We start from the raw sequence: 16,165 nt of genomic DNA on the forward strand, positions 1-16,165 counted from the left end.
TCAAGATAGTTCCGGCTATAATGGAACCTTTCTTTGTGTACACGCAGGTGTGGACACACACACACACACACACACACACACCAGGTACACACACAGTGACAGTGACAAGGTGACAAAACAACATGAGTTATGCTGTCATGTTTGGCACAGAAGAAAGACAGTAGACTATTTAGCACAATTGAACATGCTGCAAGTGTAAAAACCAAACAATCATGGTTACAAATTGAAACAAAACATATGTACAAGACAGAGCTAGGACTTTATGTAGTGTTCATTTCAGCAGCACGGTAGCACATAAACTACAACTGGAAAGCAAGTATCAATATTTCTGAGGCTGTCAATAGTATTACTTGTAAGCCAGTGTTGTCTAAACTTATTTATTGTAGAAGCTCTATAAAGTAGCTTTTAGTTTGAGTCAACATGCAAAAACTGTTAAAAGAGAACATGGTAAAATACTATTGTGTGTGGTCAAAAGCCTGAAAACACCTTTTTGCATGAATGATATTAATTTTAGCTTTGTCTAGTGAAATTATTTCTTTGCTTTTACTGATGACTGCCATGTTCACTTTTACTGAAACTACAAGCACAGTGAAATGTAATGTTAATAACATATCTAACACTCCATTGCACACAGAATAATAATTCTCTTTAGCTAACTTGCTAGCTAGCATTACATAGACTCGGTTCCAGTAACAAGCCATTTGTGGTGACTAAAGTTTTAAACAGTTTCATGTAAGTATTTCAGTTCTTAATTGAGTAATGCTTACTAAAATGTAGTGTATATACTTGATGTTTACAAAGTGCAAGAACATTTGCAAAGACATTTTTAAAGCATTATACAGTCATGAAAAAAGAAAGTAGTACAACTTTCATTGCTACAGTTTTACATTTCAGAATGCAATATAAAATCATCTGTTCCTTACCAGATTCTAAAATAATTTAAATAGAAGCTCATTTTTACAACAGCACAGTTAATACAGAAGCCAAAATACAGAAACTATGTGGAAAGTTCATACTAAACTCGTGCTACATCCATAGAAATTAAGAGGGAAAGTAGCAACCAGTTGGTGCTAATCAAATGCAGCCAGTTAGCTGATCATCAGTGAGTTAGAGCATCTCTACAAAAACAAGACTTTTAGCAGTTATGGAGCATTCAGATGCACATTAACACAATGCCAAAGATCAGGAAAGATCAGGTATGTTCTAACACAAGCAACTGTTGTTGTCTGTCAGTCTGGGAAGATTTATGAGACAGTTTCCAAACAATGCTTAAGTCCATTATTCTACAGTAAGAATGATTATTCATAAGTGGAAAACATTCAAGACATGATATGTGGACGCCCGGCAAATTCACTCAAAAATCAGAGCGTCTATTTCTCAGAAAAACTGCAAAAACCCAAGAGCTACATCTGAGACTCTACTTGCCTCAATTAGCATGTTGAATTTTAAAGTTATTAACAGGAACTGGTAAAAAATCTTCTCTCTAAAAGAACATGGCAGCATAGCCTAAGCTCTGCAAACCGCCATCTGTGCTCCTCTGTATACCAATATATTCTAGAGACAAATGAGGTTGTATGTCCATAAGCTAAAACTTGGCTGAAATGGGGTCATGCAACAGGACAAAGATCCCAAGCACAGCAGCAAAACTAAAACAGGATGCCAGAAAAAGAAAAGAATCAAGGTGTTGCAATAGCCCAGTTAAAAACCCGGCCTCAACCCAACTGAAATGCTGCGGTGGGACCTTAAGGTAGTTGTGCACAAACAATTTCCCCCAAACCACAATAAATTGAAGCAAAGTTGTAAAAAAGAGTGGTCAGAATTTCTCCACTATGATGCAAGAGATAAAATCATAGAAAAAACAGTTACTTCAGGTTATACTATCTAAAGATGGTTCTGCATGCTAGTGAATCACAAAGTGTTCTCAGTTTTTGATTCACTGATTCTGATTTTTTTTTTAAATAAATGATGGCACAGTGCTTTATTTCATGAGTTCTTGTTTTTTAATTATGTCCTTGCATGTAAAACTATAGAACTTAGGCACTCTAACTTTCTTTTTCAAATCAAATTGTTAATGCTCTGTTTACTAGAAAACAGATTTAGCACATTTCTGCATATGTCAGTATGTTTTTACCACCTGTTTTTCAGTGAAATATTAGAAAAGGCATCGGTGGGAACTTGTAAGGCCTCACTGGCCTTTATGTACTAATACACACACCCAAGACAGGCAAGGGAAGTGCCCATTTGTTGAAAAACAGCTCCATAGCACCACTTGAGGTAAAAACCTCAGCAGGAAACTTTTTTTTCTGCATTTTCTTTACATTCAGGAAGTTGCTCTTGGAAATGCAGAAAAAAACAACAACACTTTGTTCGACCTACTGTTTAAAGTAAATCTAGCACGTTATATTACACAGTAAAAATGCCATTACTTTTATTTGACTCTCAGCTTATTTAACTACATGCATTTTCGTATTTACATCAACACCTTCAGAACCAATCTTTGATTAAATGCTGACTGGATTACTGACCTTGTCAATTACATTTATTTAGAAAACACATGGATCAGATTTTTTCCCATTTGCACTGTAGTTTTTAAAACCTGCCAAAGAATCCTAATTGTCTCATATGAGCTGTATACATCAAGCTGTTTTGATATTGATTTTTTAACTCAAGTCTCGTAGAGGAATCATAGTGCGATTGCTATCATTTGCTATTTCTGTTGTATTAATACATTGCAAATCGTACATTTACCCTTGTTGTGCATGGCTTTTAAGTTACTATAAAGAACACTGTTCCTGCCCTTATTGTTCTTGCAATGTCCAGTTGTCATGAGGGATATAAATTGACATGATTACTTCTTCTTATATATTACAATAAACACCACCTAATGTGTTGCATCGTATGCTATATTTTGGTTTGTGGTGAGTAGTTTGTTTTTAAGCGAGATAAGATCTTGCTCAAGAATTTTTTCTCTGCAGGTTTCTGTTTGCATATTAAGACAAAAAAGAAATGAATAGCATATTAAAAAAAAAACCCTTGACTCTGTTCAGAGTGGTAGAATTAAAAAGGCGACACATAAAAAGTGATTTTGTTTCTCCACATGCACGATCATGCATTACCTTAGAGAATTTTAAATTAACTTGGGGGGGGGGGGGGGGGGGGGGGGGGGGGGGTGGGAGGGGTTCATCCATTTTGACTTTGGCAGCATGTTTTGGATATGTGAATTTCCTATGTGGTGAATACAGTGTGCAAACTGCTTTCCCCAATAATTTTCAAGAGTTCATCATTTACATAGAACTTCATTCCAAATATAAAGCACTTAAGATTAAGTAGTATTCGTCATAAATGCTTCTCACCTATATGATAAAGGGACATGCATAAAGTGTGAACCACAAGGTGGTTTCCTGTAATGGCTGTGATCACAGGTTTGACAGGTTGTTGCATTAAGAAGGGAAAAAACTAGAAACTGTCATTTTGTGTGGGTTTGTTTTTTTTTCAGCTTACCTTTTTTTTTATTTAACAGGTTTTCTCAGTTATTAGTGCATTACTGCCATACGTTACAATTCCGCGATGTAATATACGATATCTGACCATTCATGATAACTTTATCACGTATAGGTATCGTGCTGTGTGCATGCTTACAAGAAAGGCGGTGACATTTGGGGGCTATTCTTCATACCCTTGTTTGTGCAGTTATTGTCAAATGTTGCTCAAACCACTGGACAGTCTGATCTCATCGATTCCTCTCAGTGAAATTAGCAATATACCAATGCTTAAATGTCACCTTGCACTATATAGGATGAAAAAGCCAGAACTGATGCAAAGGGCTTCACCTACCAGTAATCTCAAGACTCTCAGGCCCCCCTAACACCCCACTCCTCAACACCTGCTGTCCCACCCGCCGTCAGTTGACAATCACCATCAGACACTTTACCCATCATCAGTGCTGACTCACCGAGGTGTCTAACCGTGTGGGGTACTTGCGCTCATCTGCACATTCCACATTAGTGCGTCCACCGCCCACGTGTCATATGATAAAAATGACATTGTCTTTTATTTGGTCAAATGCGCATTTCATGCAGTAACATCTTTGATCCACCTACGGAGGCTTTTAATCTCTGCATTTTAAGGAGTTTCATGTTGTTGTTTTGTTGAATGAATCAAAGCGTTACTGAACTAAACAAAAAGCACACTCAGAATGCAACTTGATTAAAGTCTGGTTTAATATGAGTTGTCGTACATTACCACAGTAGCGGTATGTGAGCAGTTGACTTCAGAGGAACCACTACCAAGATGAGTTATGTGTGTTGGAAGCATCAATGGCAAACTGTCACTGTACAGCCACACAGAGTTTTCACAGTAATCTGGGTAAGCAGGACTACCCGTCAGTGTTGTGGTTTGGAAGAAGTGAACCTGTGTAAAGACAGGGGCTGGGGCTTGACACTTCTTTGTAATTTGTGGGTGAAGGAAATGTGAGACCTGCCCACGCTGGTGACTCTCAGGTGAATAGCTACTTGAGAACTGTGTCAAGGCAACTTTAAAATTATTATTTTTTTAAAAAGCAGGCATAAAAAAAAAGAAAAAAACACACAGCGCATTTACAGTATAGCATTACTCATTGCATGACATTCATTTCAAAGGAAAATACCAGTAAGCTACTAACGTACTAAATACCCATTAGAATGAATGGGTAATTAGAAACTGTAATGTACTGTATATGTCTAGAACTGCAATGCAAGGTAAAAGTTTTCCACTCTGACACCCATACAGAAGTCATCTAAAGCTGAGCTCAAGTGTATTGTTGAAACAGTGTTGTTTTTAGAGGTTAAAGAAATGATGGTATCATCGTAGCTTTTCCTGACAAAGGAAAGTGAACTGCAATTTGGCTTCACAGAAGTGACAGTGTGGCTTTAGGAGTCACTGAAACTCCATACTGAAAGCTGAGAGAAAACCTTATCTTAACCTTGGTTAAGATTTTTATCATGCAGAAAGTCTTACTACCAAATATTACATCAATGCGTGGCACACAAGTGAGCAGGACTTTTTGCACCTTTAAGTTAAGAAAAACAGGCAATTCACTAATGAAACTAACATACTGTTAATTAGCAAAAGAAACAGTGTAAACCGATTTTACGTTAGGTTCTCTTTCCCAAGAAAAATGAGCCTGTAGTAGAAAAAAAAGAAAAGAAGAATAATTTTCCAGTGTGAGTAAGCCAGATTTCCCCCCTTTGACTGTGGCTTTTACATCATAGGTTGTATTGCCACAAGTTACAAGGTGATCAAAATTCCAATTCATTTTGCCTTCGTGAGGAGCATGACAGTGAATTTCCTTTCATGCGATTGTGGTAAAGAGGAGTGGTGTCTATGTCTAACTCACTACTGTTGTGCTTTTGTGCTGGACCAGCACAAGCACTGCATATAAGTGCTGTGCTTGTGCTGGTATATATATATATATATATATTATATATATATATATATATATGTACTCTCTCTTTTAGTGTGAGTAACATCTTTTCAGATAAAAGATGATGAAGACCCAGATTACAAAGAAATGTTAATGTAGTTAACCAAAGAAATGCATCATCACTGATCTTAGCTCAGTGTGGTAGGCTATGCGATAAGTAATGTCTTTGGACAGCTCTCATGGTGTGATTTGTCATTAAAGTCATGCTTTACAATGCTTCCTGGTTCAAAACAAAATGAAAAATCCACCATTTTTTCTTACATTTTCACCGTTTTCAGAGCCATCAACCCTGTAGGCCATCTGTTTGACACCCCTGGTACATTGTATAGACAGAGAAACACGCATGTAAGTACATTTAAAAAGCAGAGACAATATTTTATGGGTCACTCATTTTTATTAGACTGTTAATTAGCTTCACCAGTTTCAGTTTGTCAGATTGCTTGCAGTACAGTTACACAGGAAAACATTTTGCCAAATTTGATGATCTGTCTCATTATTTATGGATCATGTCTTTGGTTAAAACTCTTAATGAAAATGAAGACCAACATTACTATCAACACCCCTAAAATCCTGCAGTATAATTGAAACCAGACAGACGGGATCGGCGTCTAACATTTAGCAATCTGTACACAATTGGATCAATTTGGCTCATCTTGTGCTTAGTGCCACCCCTTGTCAATTAGGCAGAGGCAATGTGTCTGTCTGTAGTTCACATTTACTTGTCAGTGTTTCTTGTCCGAGCTTCTAAAATTACACGTGAAAAGCATGACCCTTGATCCAAATGATTATTACATACAAATAAAAAATACAGAATCATTACATCCAAAACACAGCATTGTAAAAGGCAATAATGCAGCAATTAAAATTTCAATACCATTGTTTATAGTTCATTGGGAAGTAAGGGGGACAGACCAACAAAGAAGTCTAGAATTCGACAGAGGACATAAGTACAAATGTGATTTGAGTAACTACAGTATACACCGTTCTAAGTCTGCTAAATGCTGGTAGGAAACCTTCAGTGGTTTGGGAAACACAGGCAAGCTTATTCTCATCTATGGTTTCAGTAGTATCATTACAAGATCAACTGACTTAAACTGCGAACGTACAATGTTTTCATTCACTAACGTAGCTGTACAAATTATACAGGAGCTATGACTTCTCTTTACCTGTCATAACACGACCGCAACCTGCAATGAACGCACCTAACAAGAAGGAACAGAAGACTGGATAGTCCAATAGTCAAAATCTCTCGCTTATTTCAAAACAAGCTTCACACAAAAACAAATCTAACGTTCGTTACAGTGAACAAAAGCTGCTTTTCTTTCTTGCTGTCTTTGTTTTTTGTTTTTACAGTAAATGTCACCCAGAAATAAACAAATAAACTATAACCTGATTTTGGTACTGATTATCTGTACTATGTCGCATATAGTTAAAGACTGATGAATCAAAAGCAACATCCCACAACGTGACCTTTTTAACCTAGACGATCTGACACGATGTTGCTAAATGAAATCAAATCGATACACTAAGCACTTAATTAATCAGAAAAAAAAAGGGGGGGGGGGCAGTCCCTTTTTGTAGTACCTATATGGTGTACTATGTTGTTCATAAATATGACAAACTACCATGAATCATTTAGTGAAAAAGCTTCTTGATGATGATAGGAACTTTAGTACAGCGTCTATACTAGATTACTAATGCTCAAATGTTGTAGTGTTCAAAGGTGTTAAACAGTACGACTATCACGCCAGAGTGTGGTCAGTTTTTTGGGAGTCACTGCACACGCTGACACTTCACATTACTATAGCTGTGCCCTCTTTCCACTCACTGCTCTGTGCGGTACGATACGTCTAACTGTTAAGCCGCTCCGCTCGAATTCAAACCTGCCCAAAGATGTGACGATGAACAGGCTGCTACACAAGGTGATGAGAAAGGGCAACAGGCATGTAGTCTGTTGGAGGTGCTGAAGTTAACTACTCCTAGTAAGGTTTTCTAAGGGAATGATGCAGTACCGAAAAGAAGATGGAGCCTCAACATCTACCTTAAATACATTCAGAAAGTAGTTGCTGTGTCGTTGTCTTGTGCTGGTTTTTACAACAGTCCGTTTTCAATCAGCCATGTTAGGAAAGTGTTTCTCCTTCTCATAACAGCACAATGTACTATTTTTATGTATTATTCCATTACATCAATGCAAATTAATCATAGAAATGTCTACATCTAGCAGTATGTACTTCTTACGTTATTTACAGTGTCCATTTTGAACTGTGACATTTCCGACTTTTCAAAAGCAATGACAGGAACAACACAAATAAATACTGCAGCATCATACACCAAGTTGTCATGCTTTCATCAAAATAACGGACTTCTGATTATTCTGTTTTACAGTTCTTTAGATAGCAGAACAAATAAAACAAACTCATTCACTGACTAAATAAGCTAAATTAAATATTTGTTGTTTTTTTTGTTGTTTTTTTAAAAAAAAACATTTTTCTTTTGTACCACCAGCACATAGCTCTGTATCGATTAGTGTGGCCTATTTCTGTGTTTCAAATCAAAGCCTAATGTCTCACACATTCAAAGTTAACACCTCTCCATTCTTGCCTAATGTAGTCGTACTTTGCACTGTGCGATGAAACAGTAGCTCATGGAGGTAAGTTTAGTTTGAGAATACGCTGGATATTTTTTTGTTTTTATCACTAACTCTTACTTAAATCGGGATTTATGCCATGTTTAAACTCAGCTGTCACTCACACTCATCTACACAGATACATCACATCTAACTGTGGTACAATCTGAACAGAGACACTACTACTGAAAATAAATACTATAAAGCATTATGCACCGTTCAAATTCAGCTTCTCACGAGGAGCAGTAGGTCAAGTCATGCCACTGGGAGGAGGTGAATGGTTTTAGGATTATGAAATGTTGTGACACTGCTAATGCAAAGAAACATCCTCAGACTCTAAGCCAAAGGAGTATTATAGGTGATGAATCGGATGATTGGTTGTTGTCGGGTCATTTACAATGGGTTTGGGATGTAACCCCGTACTTATTCAGTTACTTTACATTTGCGACATATCATAAATCCAACATAGGGAGTGTAGCTGGGACATCACTGTTGGGAAGAGTCAAGGGACACAACGTGTGGTCAGGCATGACTTGCTGGCTGCCCCGATGCTTCAGTTCATCTGTTCAAAGAATTTGTAGGTGGGGTTTTCGTAGCCATGGTTTTGCATTTTGTTGAGCTGTCGTTCTTCTGGCGTGAGCATCGGGTCAACCTGCTGAGAGGCACACAAGACCCTGAGTCATAACACACTAAAGACAAAGTCGGAAGCAATGATCGCACGATGACCTGAGATATAACTAAACTGTGGGCTAGATGGGACAGAATGACAGAATGAGAGGATGAGGTGGCCTATATAATTTAATGTTTTTATGATGGATTCAACACAGTTTTTATACTTGGAAACTCACAAGAGCTACTTGGATAATACTGATGATACAGCACGGTCTTTAAGAAAAGTTGGTAAACCTGGGATGCTTTGAACAGCATGATTCTATGATAACATGATAGATGGCATCTTAGATTGCAGTTATAGTCAGCAAAAAAATAGTTTGGAACTTTTCACATTGTTTGCAGCTTAAATTTGCAAATGAATCAGCAATGCTGAGGTTACATGCTTTAGAAACATTGAATACACAGGCAAGAAGGACAGGAAGACATTTAGTGACGCACTGTACGACAGGAAGGATACTGTTTGAGGTCTAGCCCAGATTCTGAACTTCTAAAAAACATTTCAAAACTTGATAATAATCATTATATGGATATTAAAGTAACAGTACTGTTATTGATCTTAGTGCGAGCTCAATAGAAAGACTTGTTGTACATGTAGCTGGAGCTAGCTGCCCATCACCAGTTAGAATCTCTAATTCTCAGTGTGCTTAATCTATGCAGTGTTGTTACATTGTGCAATGTGCTGAATATACATTTTATGTTAACAAGAACCTTTTAATATGAATAACAATAGCAACGGCTTGCATATTTTAGCACACAGGAAGTTAGCATACTTTACATTTTGGCAAGAATAATGCTTTCCTGAAATGTTTGGATTGACATCTATCCTTCCAGTGAGTTGCTATGATCTTCACAGTTAAATATCAGAATGTAAAATTTAAAAAGAGTTTAAACACCTTTAATATGTATAAGTAAAGTGTTTTAAGGTCAAGTATGAATTGCATGTTCATAGGAACTTCACTTAAATGAATGGTCTAGCTGGGGTCGTACCTCAACAATGCCATGGCTGATAGTGCCGTATGGCTTCCTGCGCACGAGCAGCAGGCTTATAACCATCACCATGGCGATAGCCACAGCTACGACCAGCAGGCCCACCATGGCACCACGGTTGAATGTCTCCAAAGCATCAGGCTGCTGTGGAAAGACAGAAATATGTGCCATTAAACAAGGCAAGAAATAGTTTTTTTGGCTTAAAGGAAATTATAATGCATATACTCTTACCAGTTCATCTCTAGCGATCTCATTAGGTCTGATCGCCTGCTTGAGCTCTGCAGAGGTGTTGATCTAAGAGCAGCAAGGGTAAGCAAAATTTTGGGTCACAGAAAACAGAACCTTTACACACACATAAGTCTATCAAAGATATGAAAAGCCTTTTAGACTGGCTACAATCTTACCTTTACCTCATATTCATAAGTAGGCCCTCTCTCAGATGTAGTGTAATCATATTCATCATCTGCAGACAAAAGTGCAGCAACATGTTTAGCTATGAGAAGTGTAACTCAAAACATACTACAATTCATACAAAAGGGGAAAATTTAGTATTAAAACAATAGGAAACCCTAGCTTACCGTCCTTGTTAGGCTGCAGCTCTATGGAGAAAATCAGGGGGAAGAAAGCATCATTAACGAGAGCAACCTGGATGTCAAATTTTGCTTAAGTGCATATGATTAACAGGGACTGTGTACCAATGCGAGGGGGATAGGGCCTGTTCTGGAAGGCTCTCTCCTCTTCTTCGTCATCATCCTTCTCCTCCTCGCTCTCAGCAGGCAGAAGCTCCTCAGTCGTGCGGGTCTCAGAGAAGGAGGTGGTCATCAGCTCACTGATGTCACCTCGCTCTGCTCTGACCAGCTCCTCTGTGAATGAGACGCAAAGTCATCAACACAGATTTAAAAAGCATTAAAACAACAACAACAACAACACAGAACAGAAGCCATAGATGCGAAAATCTTTGTCAGGGCAGTATAACTTACGAATGTCACTGTGCAGTTCCTCAGCCAGTGTAGGATCCTTGTAAAGCAGGGCAAGACTCTGGTTCATTCTCTCCTCAATCACATGAAGGTGTGTGTACACCTGCAGGAAATACAAATTGATTCTGCTCATGCTTCTGACCAAAAGAGCTTAAACTGTGAGTTACAAAGGGGCGATATTAGCTTATTACCTGATTAATGTCATAATATTACATTTGTAATCCAAATTATTACTGATATCGTCCCTGTTTTTGTGTATTTTAGCAGGTTACTGTATAGCCTCCAAAATATTAATATGCTACTGGTGTCTTTAGTGTATTTTCTCTTTATTAGGATATGTTTCTGATCCCTTAGCACCCTATAGCAAAAATATGAGTCTTAGCTTTAACCAAATACACCCACGCTTAACAGTGTGTAATAACATAATTATTACCTGTTCATTTTTAAATGTTATTACTAAATTAAAATGAAAAGTGTTGCCAGATTGTAAATCTTTTGGTGTCAGAAAAGACTGGCTTTGCTTTTAGTTGAATGAAAAGAGGATTTGTAGCTGCCTCACATTGTTGAGTTCTCTGTTTTCTGTGTGTTTCAGGGTCAGCAGACAAGAGTCTCACATGTGCAGAGCACAGGTGTGTGCTCACCTCATCCAAATACCTCACACGCTCTCACTCACACACCTGGAATTTCATCTGCTCGGCCTTCTGGGGGTCAACCGCCACAATATGCTGGTAATGTCTCAATGTGTGTCTGCGGTCCTTCTGCTCTGCAGCCATGTAGCGCTTCAGCGCCTGCAGCACACGCTCTGGCTGGAAAACACAGTTCAGCAGCAGATAAGAGTGAGAAGTAAAATACCAGAAAATGAGACAAAGGCTCCTCTAATTTGCTGCCGGGTATAAACATAGACAGATTGACAAGATATCTGCAATTGCTTATCTCTGTCTTCTCTCCTCCTCTGTACTCCAGGGTAGTTTTACCTGAGGGGGATCAGACTGTACAGCTGTCAGATAGTTCTCCAGGGCCAGGCGGCGGTTGTTGTTGAGAATGGCCTCAACCCGGGCAAGATGAGTCTCCACAAGTCTCTGTCTCTCTCCAGCAACTTGCTCCTCCAGCGTCTGCAGCACAGACTGGAAATGCTGGTAGAGAAAAGACCATAATTATTCATTTTATCTGTGATACTGCAACTGTAAGTCAGTAAAGCGGGTTTGATAAATGCCTGCTTACCTCATTCAGGTCCTGTCTCTCTGACCTTGGCAGATTTTTTGACTGGTTGTCTGCCTCTGCCCATTCCTTCATGATCTGAGGGATTCAAACACACAGAATGTGTCCAGAGTGTGTGACGGAGACAGTCTTCTCATGAAACTCGGAGCACAAAAGACACCATCTTTTGTCACTTCAAAACTGATAGGACTTGTAGATACAGCTATCGTATTTGCTAACTAGGTTTTCTTTTTGGGGTTTAGGCATCAGTTCAACAACATGGTCTGACTGCAACAAAGAAAACGCTGCAGTGGTGCTATGCAATACCACAAAGAAAACCCAAATCAAAAAAACAATCTTGAAGTTGTATGACAGCTTTCTTGTGATCATGACCAAAGATGCCGGTCAAATATCCCCGCAGTTATTTTCTTCTTTAATCTATGTTTTGTGAAGAAATGTCAGAAAACAACTTGAAAATCTTGTTGTCACAGGATTGTCAGAGTAACATCTTCTAATTTTGTCATTATGTGCCCAACAGTACAAAGATGTTCACTTTACTTTGTAGTATATACTAATGAAATGAAAGGGGGTTTCCACATCGCACGATAAAATCTTAAACCCAGCCCTAATCGACATTCTTTTGGGAGCTATTTAAGAAATGTTTTTCAGTATCAGCTCCCCTGAATGCAGGTGGAACATGGACAGGCCTACTGTACTGTCATTTTCAGAATTAGATTAGAGGACAAGAGCAACGGATGAGCAAATCTCATTCCAGATTAATGAATCACCTGCCAAAAGTGTGACCTGCCAGCCAAGATGCCATTAGCCTGCTCTTAGCCCTGTGAAATTTACCTCATTGATGCGCTTCATTCTGCGTTCCTCCAGGTCTGTTTTGGCACGAAGGAAGTTGGCATGCTCGGTGTCGTCTACTGGCTTCTCAAAATAAACATCGACACCATCTGTGGGCCTAGCTGTAGTCACTAGATGGGAAAGACAGGAAACAGGTTGTTACTGTCACGTAGGCTGCAAGAGCCAAAGTGAAATTATCTTGCAATTAAAAAGGACAGTACAGGTCACAGAGCAACAACATCAAGAAAGAAGCAATGTTTAACAAACTTGGAATAAATATGTTTGAGTTCAAGCTATTTCATAATTTGTTTGTGATAACATTGTTTTTTTAAGCTCGGAGGCCCAGATTGAGTATTTGACCTCAGCTTGGTTGGACTGGAAGTTACACCACGTCTTTTAATGAAATTAATATATATTCAGTATATCTAACACAATATTAGGATTAATACTTCTAGTGGTAACAGGTAATACTAAGCCACTGGATTTAACTTCATTTTTTTTCTCATGTTTTTTTATAGCTTCCTTTACTTGAAATGAGCAGAAAGTAAAAGAAAAAACTGTAAAAAAAATGTAAACAGTTTAATCCCTAACCACATAATTATGCTAGTTTGTTGTACCTGACAAGTTTTTTTTCTTATTTAAAACCTATTTGTCAAAATTAATTAATTTGATTTAAATACAATAAAATAATAATTACAATTCATTTACATTTTTTTAATCATATATATTTTCTTTTTGTGCTGTAATTTATTTCTTTTAATTTTTTAAATCTTGTATAAAACTTGCCTTCGCAGTTTACATTTTAACGTTTCCTGCAGTTGTTTACTCCCAGAGACCACAGTTTGTAGTATTCATAGTCCAGTATAAGATAAACATACTGATGGGGTGAAGGTTAAAAATATTTTGAGTAAAAATAAACCACTGACAACACCATAACATCACCCAACAAAAATATGACTAAAAATGATCAACCAGTTTTGGTTTTTCATTGTTTACTGTGTTTCCCACACATAATGAGTACTATCAATATTTACTGCTCTGAAATCTAAAGTGAAGTGGTCAATTGCTCCATTTATTGCACGCCCCATAGTGAACCCTGCTGAGGCCTTGCTGTGCTATGCACCAGACTGATGTGACACACACACACGCACGCTCGCACTCCGCACACACACGCACACACACACGCACACACACACACACACACACACACACACACACACACACACGCACGCACACACACAGACATACACTCATTTCATGAACTGAGCTGAGCTACAGAAAAGTAGAGCATGAAACCGACATATGTGCATGTCTGTGGTGTAGATTTCCTACATCCAAGCATGAGGCGCACTGGTGAGTCCGTATGTGTCTGGAAATGGCAGAGAACCTAGTTGACATTTTTGGTAACAACAGTTACTAAACCATGAGCGGGGCATGATGTTTTTTCTCTCTCTCAGCAATAGAAAGATGAACAGAAACAGTGAGGCACACTTACAGCTGTCTCCCTTCATCAGAGGAGAAGAGGTGGTGGGTTTTTGGCTTTTCTCATAGTAGAAGGTGTCCAAGTAGTCCGATGTTTGGTAGGGACCTGAGTCGATAGGGTATTCATACTCTGTATCCTTCGTGGCCATTTCTTCTTCTTCCTCCTCTCCTTCTGCCTCATCCTCATCAACTTCTTCCTCCTCCTCTTCCTCCTGCTCCTCGTCCTCGTCTTCGTCTTCTACCACTTCATTATCTTCAAATTCCAAATCATCATCAAGATCTATTTCAGGAAAGGGGCTCGGAGTGGGTGCTGTCACTTTGGTTCTGTGTGGAAAAATGGGTGACTATAAATATTTCACACAAACCACAGCCTCATCCTACAACATGTCTGCATGGTCAAGCTGAATCATCTTACACAGAGCTGAGTTTTCCACTCGTCTGGAATGCAAGTGTCTTAGGACCAGCAGGGACGTCTCTTTCTTCTGCCTCTCCTTTATCACCAGAACTTCCGCGCCCCGGGCAGCACACGTATTCAACACCCCGGTAATGGTCCCCACATGGCAACAGCAACCCGTAGCTGTGGAGCTCCAGATTGTCTGAAGTGCACTCCTAACACAGTCAAATTTCGAGTGTATTCAGAAGCAAATACATAGTGTCACAGTGTTTCAACATAGTGTCAAAAATGCGTCGTTCATGATAGAAATTGCATTAAAAGTAGACGATTCTAGAAATAAAAACAAAACGATTCATTTCTATTCTGAAAGCAAAACTTTAACATGAGGTGTTATGAAGGAGTGTGGCACCTCTCTCTGCCAGAAAATCATCTCTAGTGGGAGTTCTGACGAAGTTTGACATCAAGAACAATACACCACAAAGACCACTAATAGCCAGCTAGCTCTGACTGTTATTACAGTCAGAGCTAGCTGGCTGTATTAGTGTTTTTAATTGTGCGCTGGCTGAATGATTACAGAGTGTGTCAGTCACATAAAGATTTCTCATTTTCTTTAAAATGATTGACCTCTCATGTCTTCATTGTGCAATTTTTAAATTGGTCTACAGTAGTCTGTTCCACACCTCCTTAGCAATGTTGTGCCAGTACACGAAACTCTCGCAGACATCCATCTGCTCCTTGTGGAGAAAACGGCATCGGTCAGGCACGAGCAAGGCTTCGCTTACGTACTCACCCTCTGCAGCAGGAGAGAAAAAAAGGTATGTCAAGCAGTAGGACTATGATAACAGTTGAGATTTTTATTTGAATAGATTTATCAATACATATCAAACACGGACAGGCTATAGCAGACACTAAATGCAAGAGTGTACACAAAGTTTAGGGACTCCACCTAGTAAAAGTTTTTTATTAAAAAAACCCAAAACATAATTTACATAAGTATGAGCAGTTACTCATACTTATGTACGCCATCACTGTTGATGAGAGCATGGTTTTGGTGTACGAGCAAGAGATGAAACAACAGTTTTCAGTTGAAAAGTCTCTAAGTTTCTAAGCCCAAAGGTGGTGCATTATGTCAGAAGCTCAAAAGCCCAATCAGGACCATCGTCTCACACCATTTTTTTTCATGGTGGGGTGTACAAATCTACAGAACAAGGAGTTGCGTGTAGTGGTCCAGAGGTGCAAGAGTAGATGACCACAAGGCTATGATCAGCTATATTTAAATCAGGTATTTTCTTTTCTTTTGTATCAAGTCCGATGAACCTTATCATGATGCCTTGTGTGCATGAACACCAGATGTGCGTTGCATAGATTACACAGATCAGAGGAAGGACAGTGAATTGGAAGTCTTAAATGAAGACCGGTGCACCAGTAACAACCGAAAGAGCATAATGTATAATGAGCGAGCACTTTAGACAGATAAAATGCAGTTACAGTAGCAAATCAAGGACACAGAAAAAAATGTA

The 16,165-nt window shown here is 38.7% G+C and overlaps 1 protein-coding gene across 3 annotated transcripts in view; it reads right to left on the minus strand.

Annotated features, from left to right (window-relative positions):
• Window positions 1-5,835: 5,835 nt before the first annotated feature.
• aplp1 (amyloid beta (A4) precursor-like protein 1) overlaps window positions 5,836-16,165 on the minus strand; it is a 33,843-nt gene continuing 23,513 nt past the window's right edge. The window contains exons 4-17 of one of the 3 annotated variants that reach the window (XM_085178230.1): window positions 15,326-15,438; window positions 14,667-14,860; window positions 14,265-14,575; window positions 12,773-12,900; window positions 11,945-12,019; window positions 11,698-11,856; window positions 11,401-11,529; window positions 10,727-10,826; window positions 10,442-10,609; window positions 10,325-10,345; window positions 10,157-10,209; window positions 9,978-10,040; window positions 9,747-9,890; window positions 5,836-8,742 (exon numbers count right to left, since the gene is read on the minus strand). In XM_085178230.1, the coding sequence (XP_085034356.1) occupies window positions 8,641-8,742; window positions 9,747-9,890; window positions 9,978-10,040; window positions 10,157-10,209; window positions 10,325-10,345; window positions 10,442-10,609; window positions 10,727-10,826; window positions 11,401-11,529; window positions 11,698-11,856; window positions 11,945-12,019; window positions 12,773-12,900; window positions 14,265-14,575; window positions 14,667-14,860; window positions 15,326-15,438 (1,760 nt within the window). In that variant the 3' untranslated portion in view covers window positions 5,836-8,640. Of the gene's footprint in view, window positions 8,743-9,746; window positions 9,891-9,977; window positions 10,041-10,150; window positions 10,210-10,324; window positions 10,346-10,441; window positions 10,610-10,726; window positions 10,827-11,400; window positions 11,530-11,697; window positions 11,857-11,944; window positions 12,020-12,772; window positions 12,901-14,264; window positions 14,576-14,666; window positions 14,861-15,325; window positions 15,439-16,165 lie in introns of all 3 variants that reach the window. The other 2 variants (XM_085178228.1, XM_085178229.1) reach the window with 2 other exon arrangements.

This window comes from Neolamprologus multifasciatus, chromosome 11 (genome assembly GCF_963576455.1).
Source record: "Neolamprologus multifasciatus chromosome 11, fNeoMul1.2, whole genome shotgun sequence".
In the NCBI taxonomy this organism is placed as follows: domain Eukaryota; kingdom Metazoa; phylum Chordata; class Actinopteri; order Cichliformes; family Cichlidae; genus Neolamprologus; species Neolamprologus multifasciatus.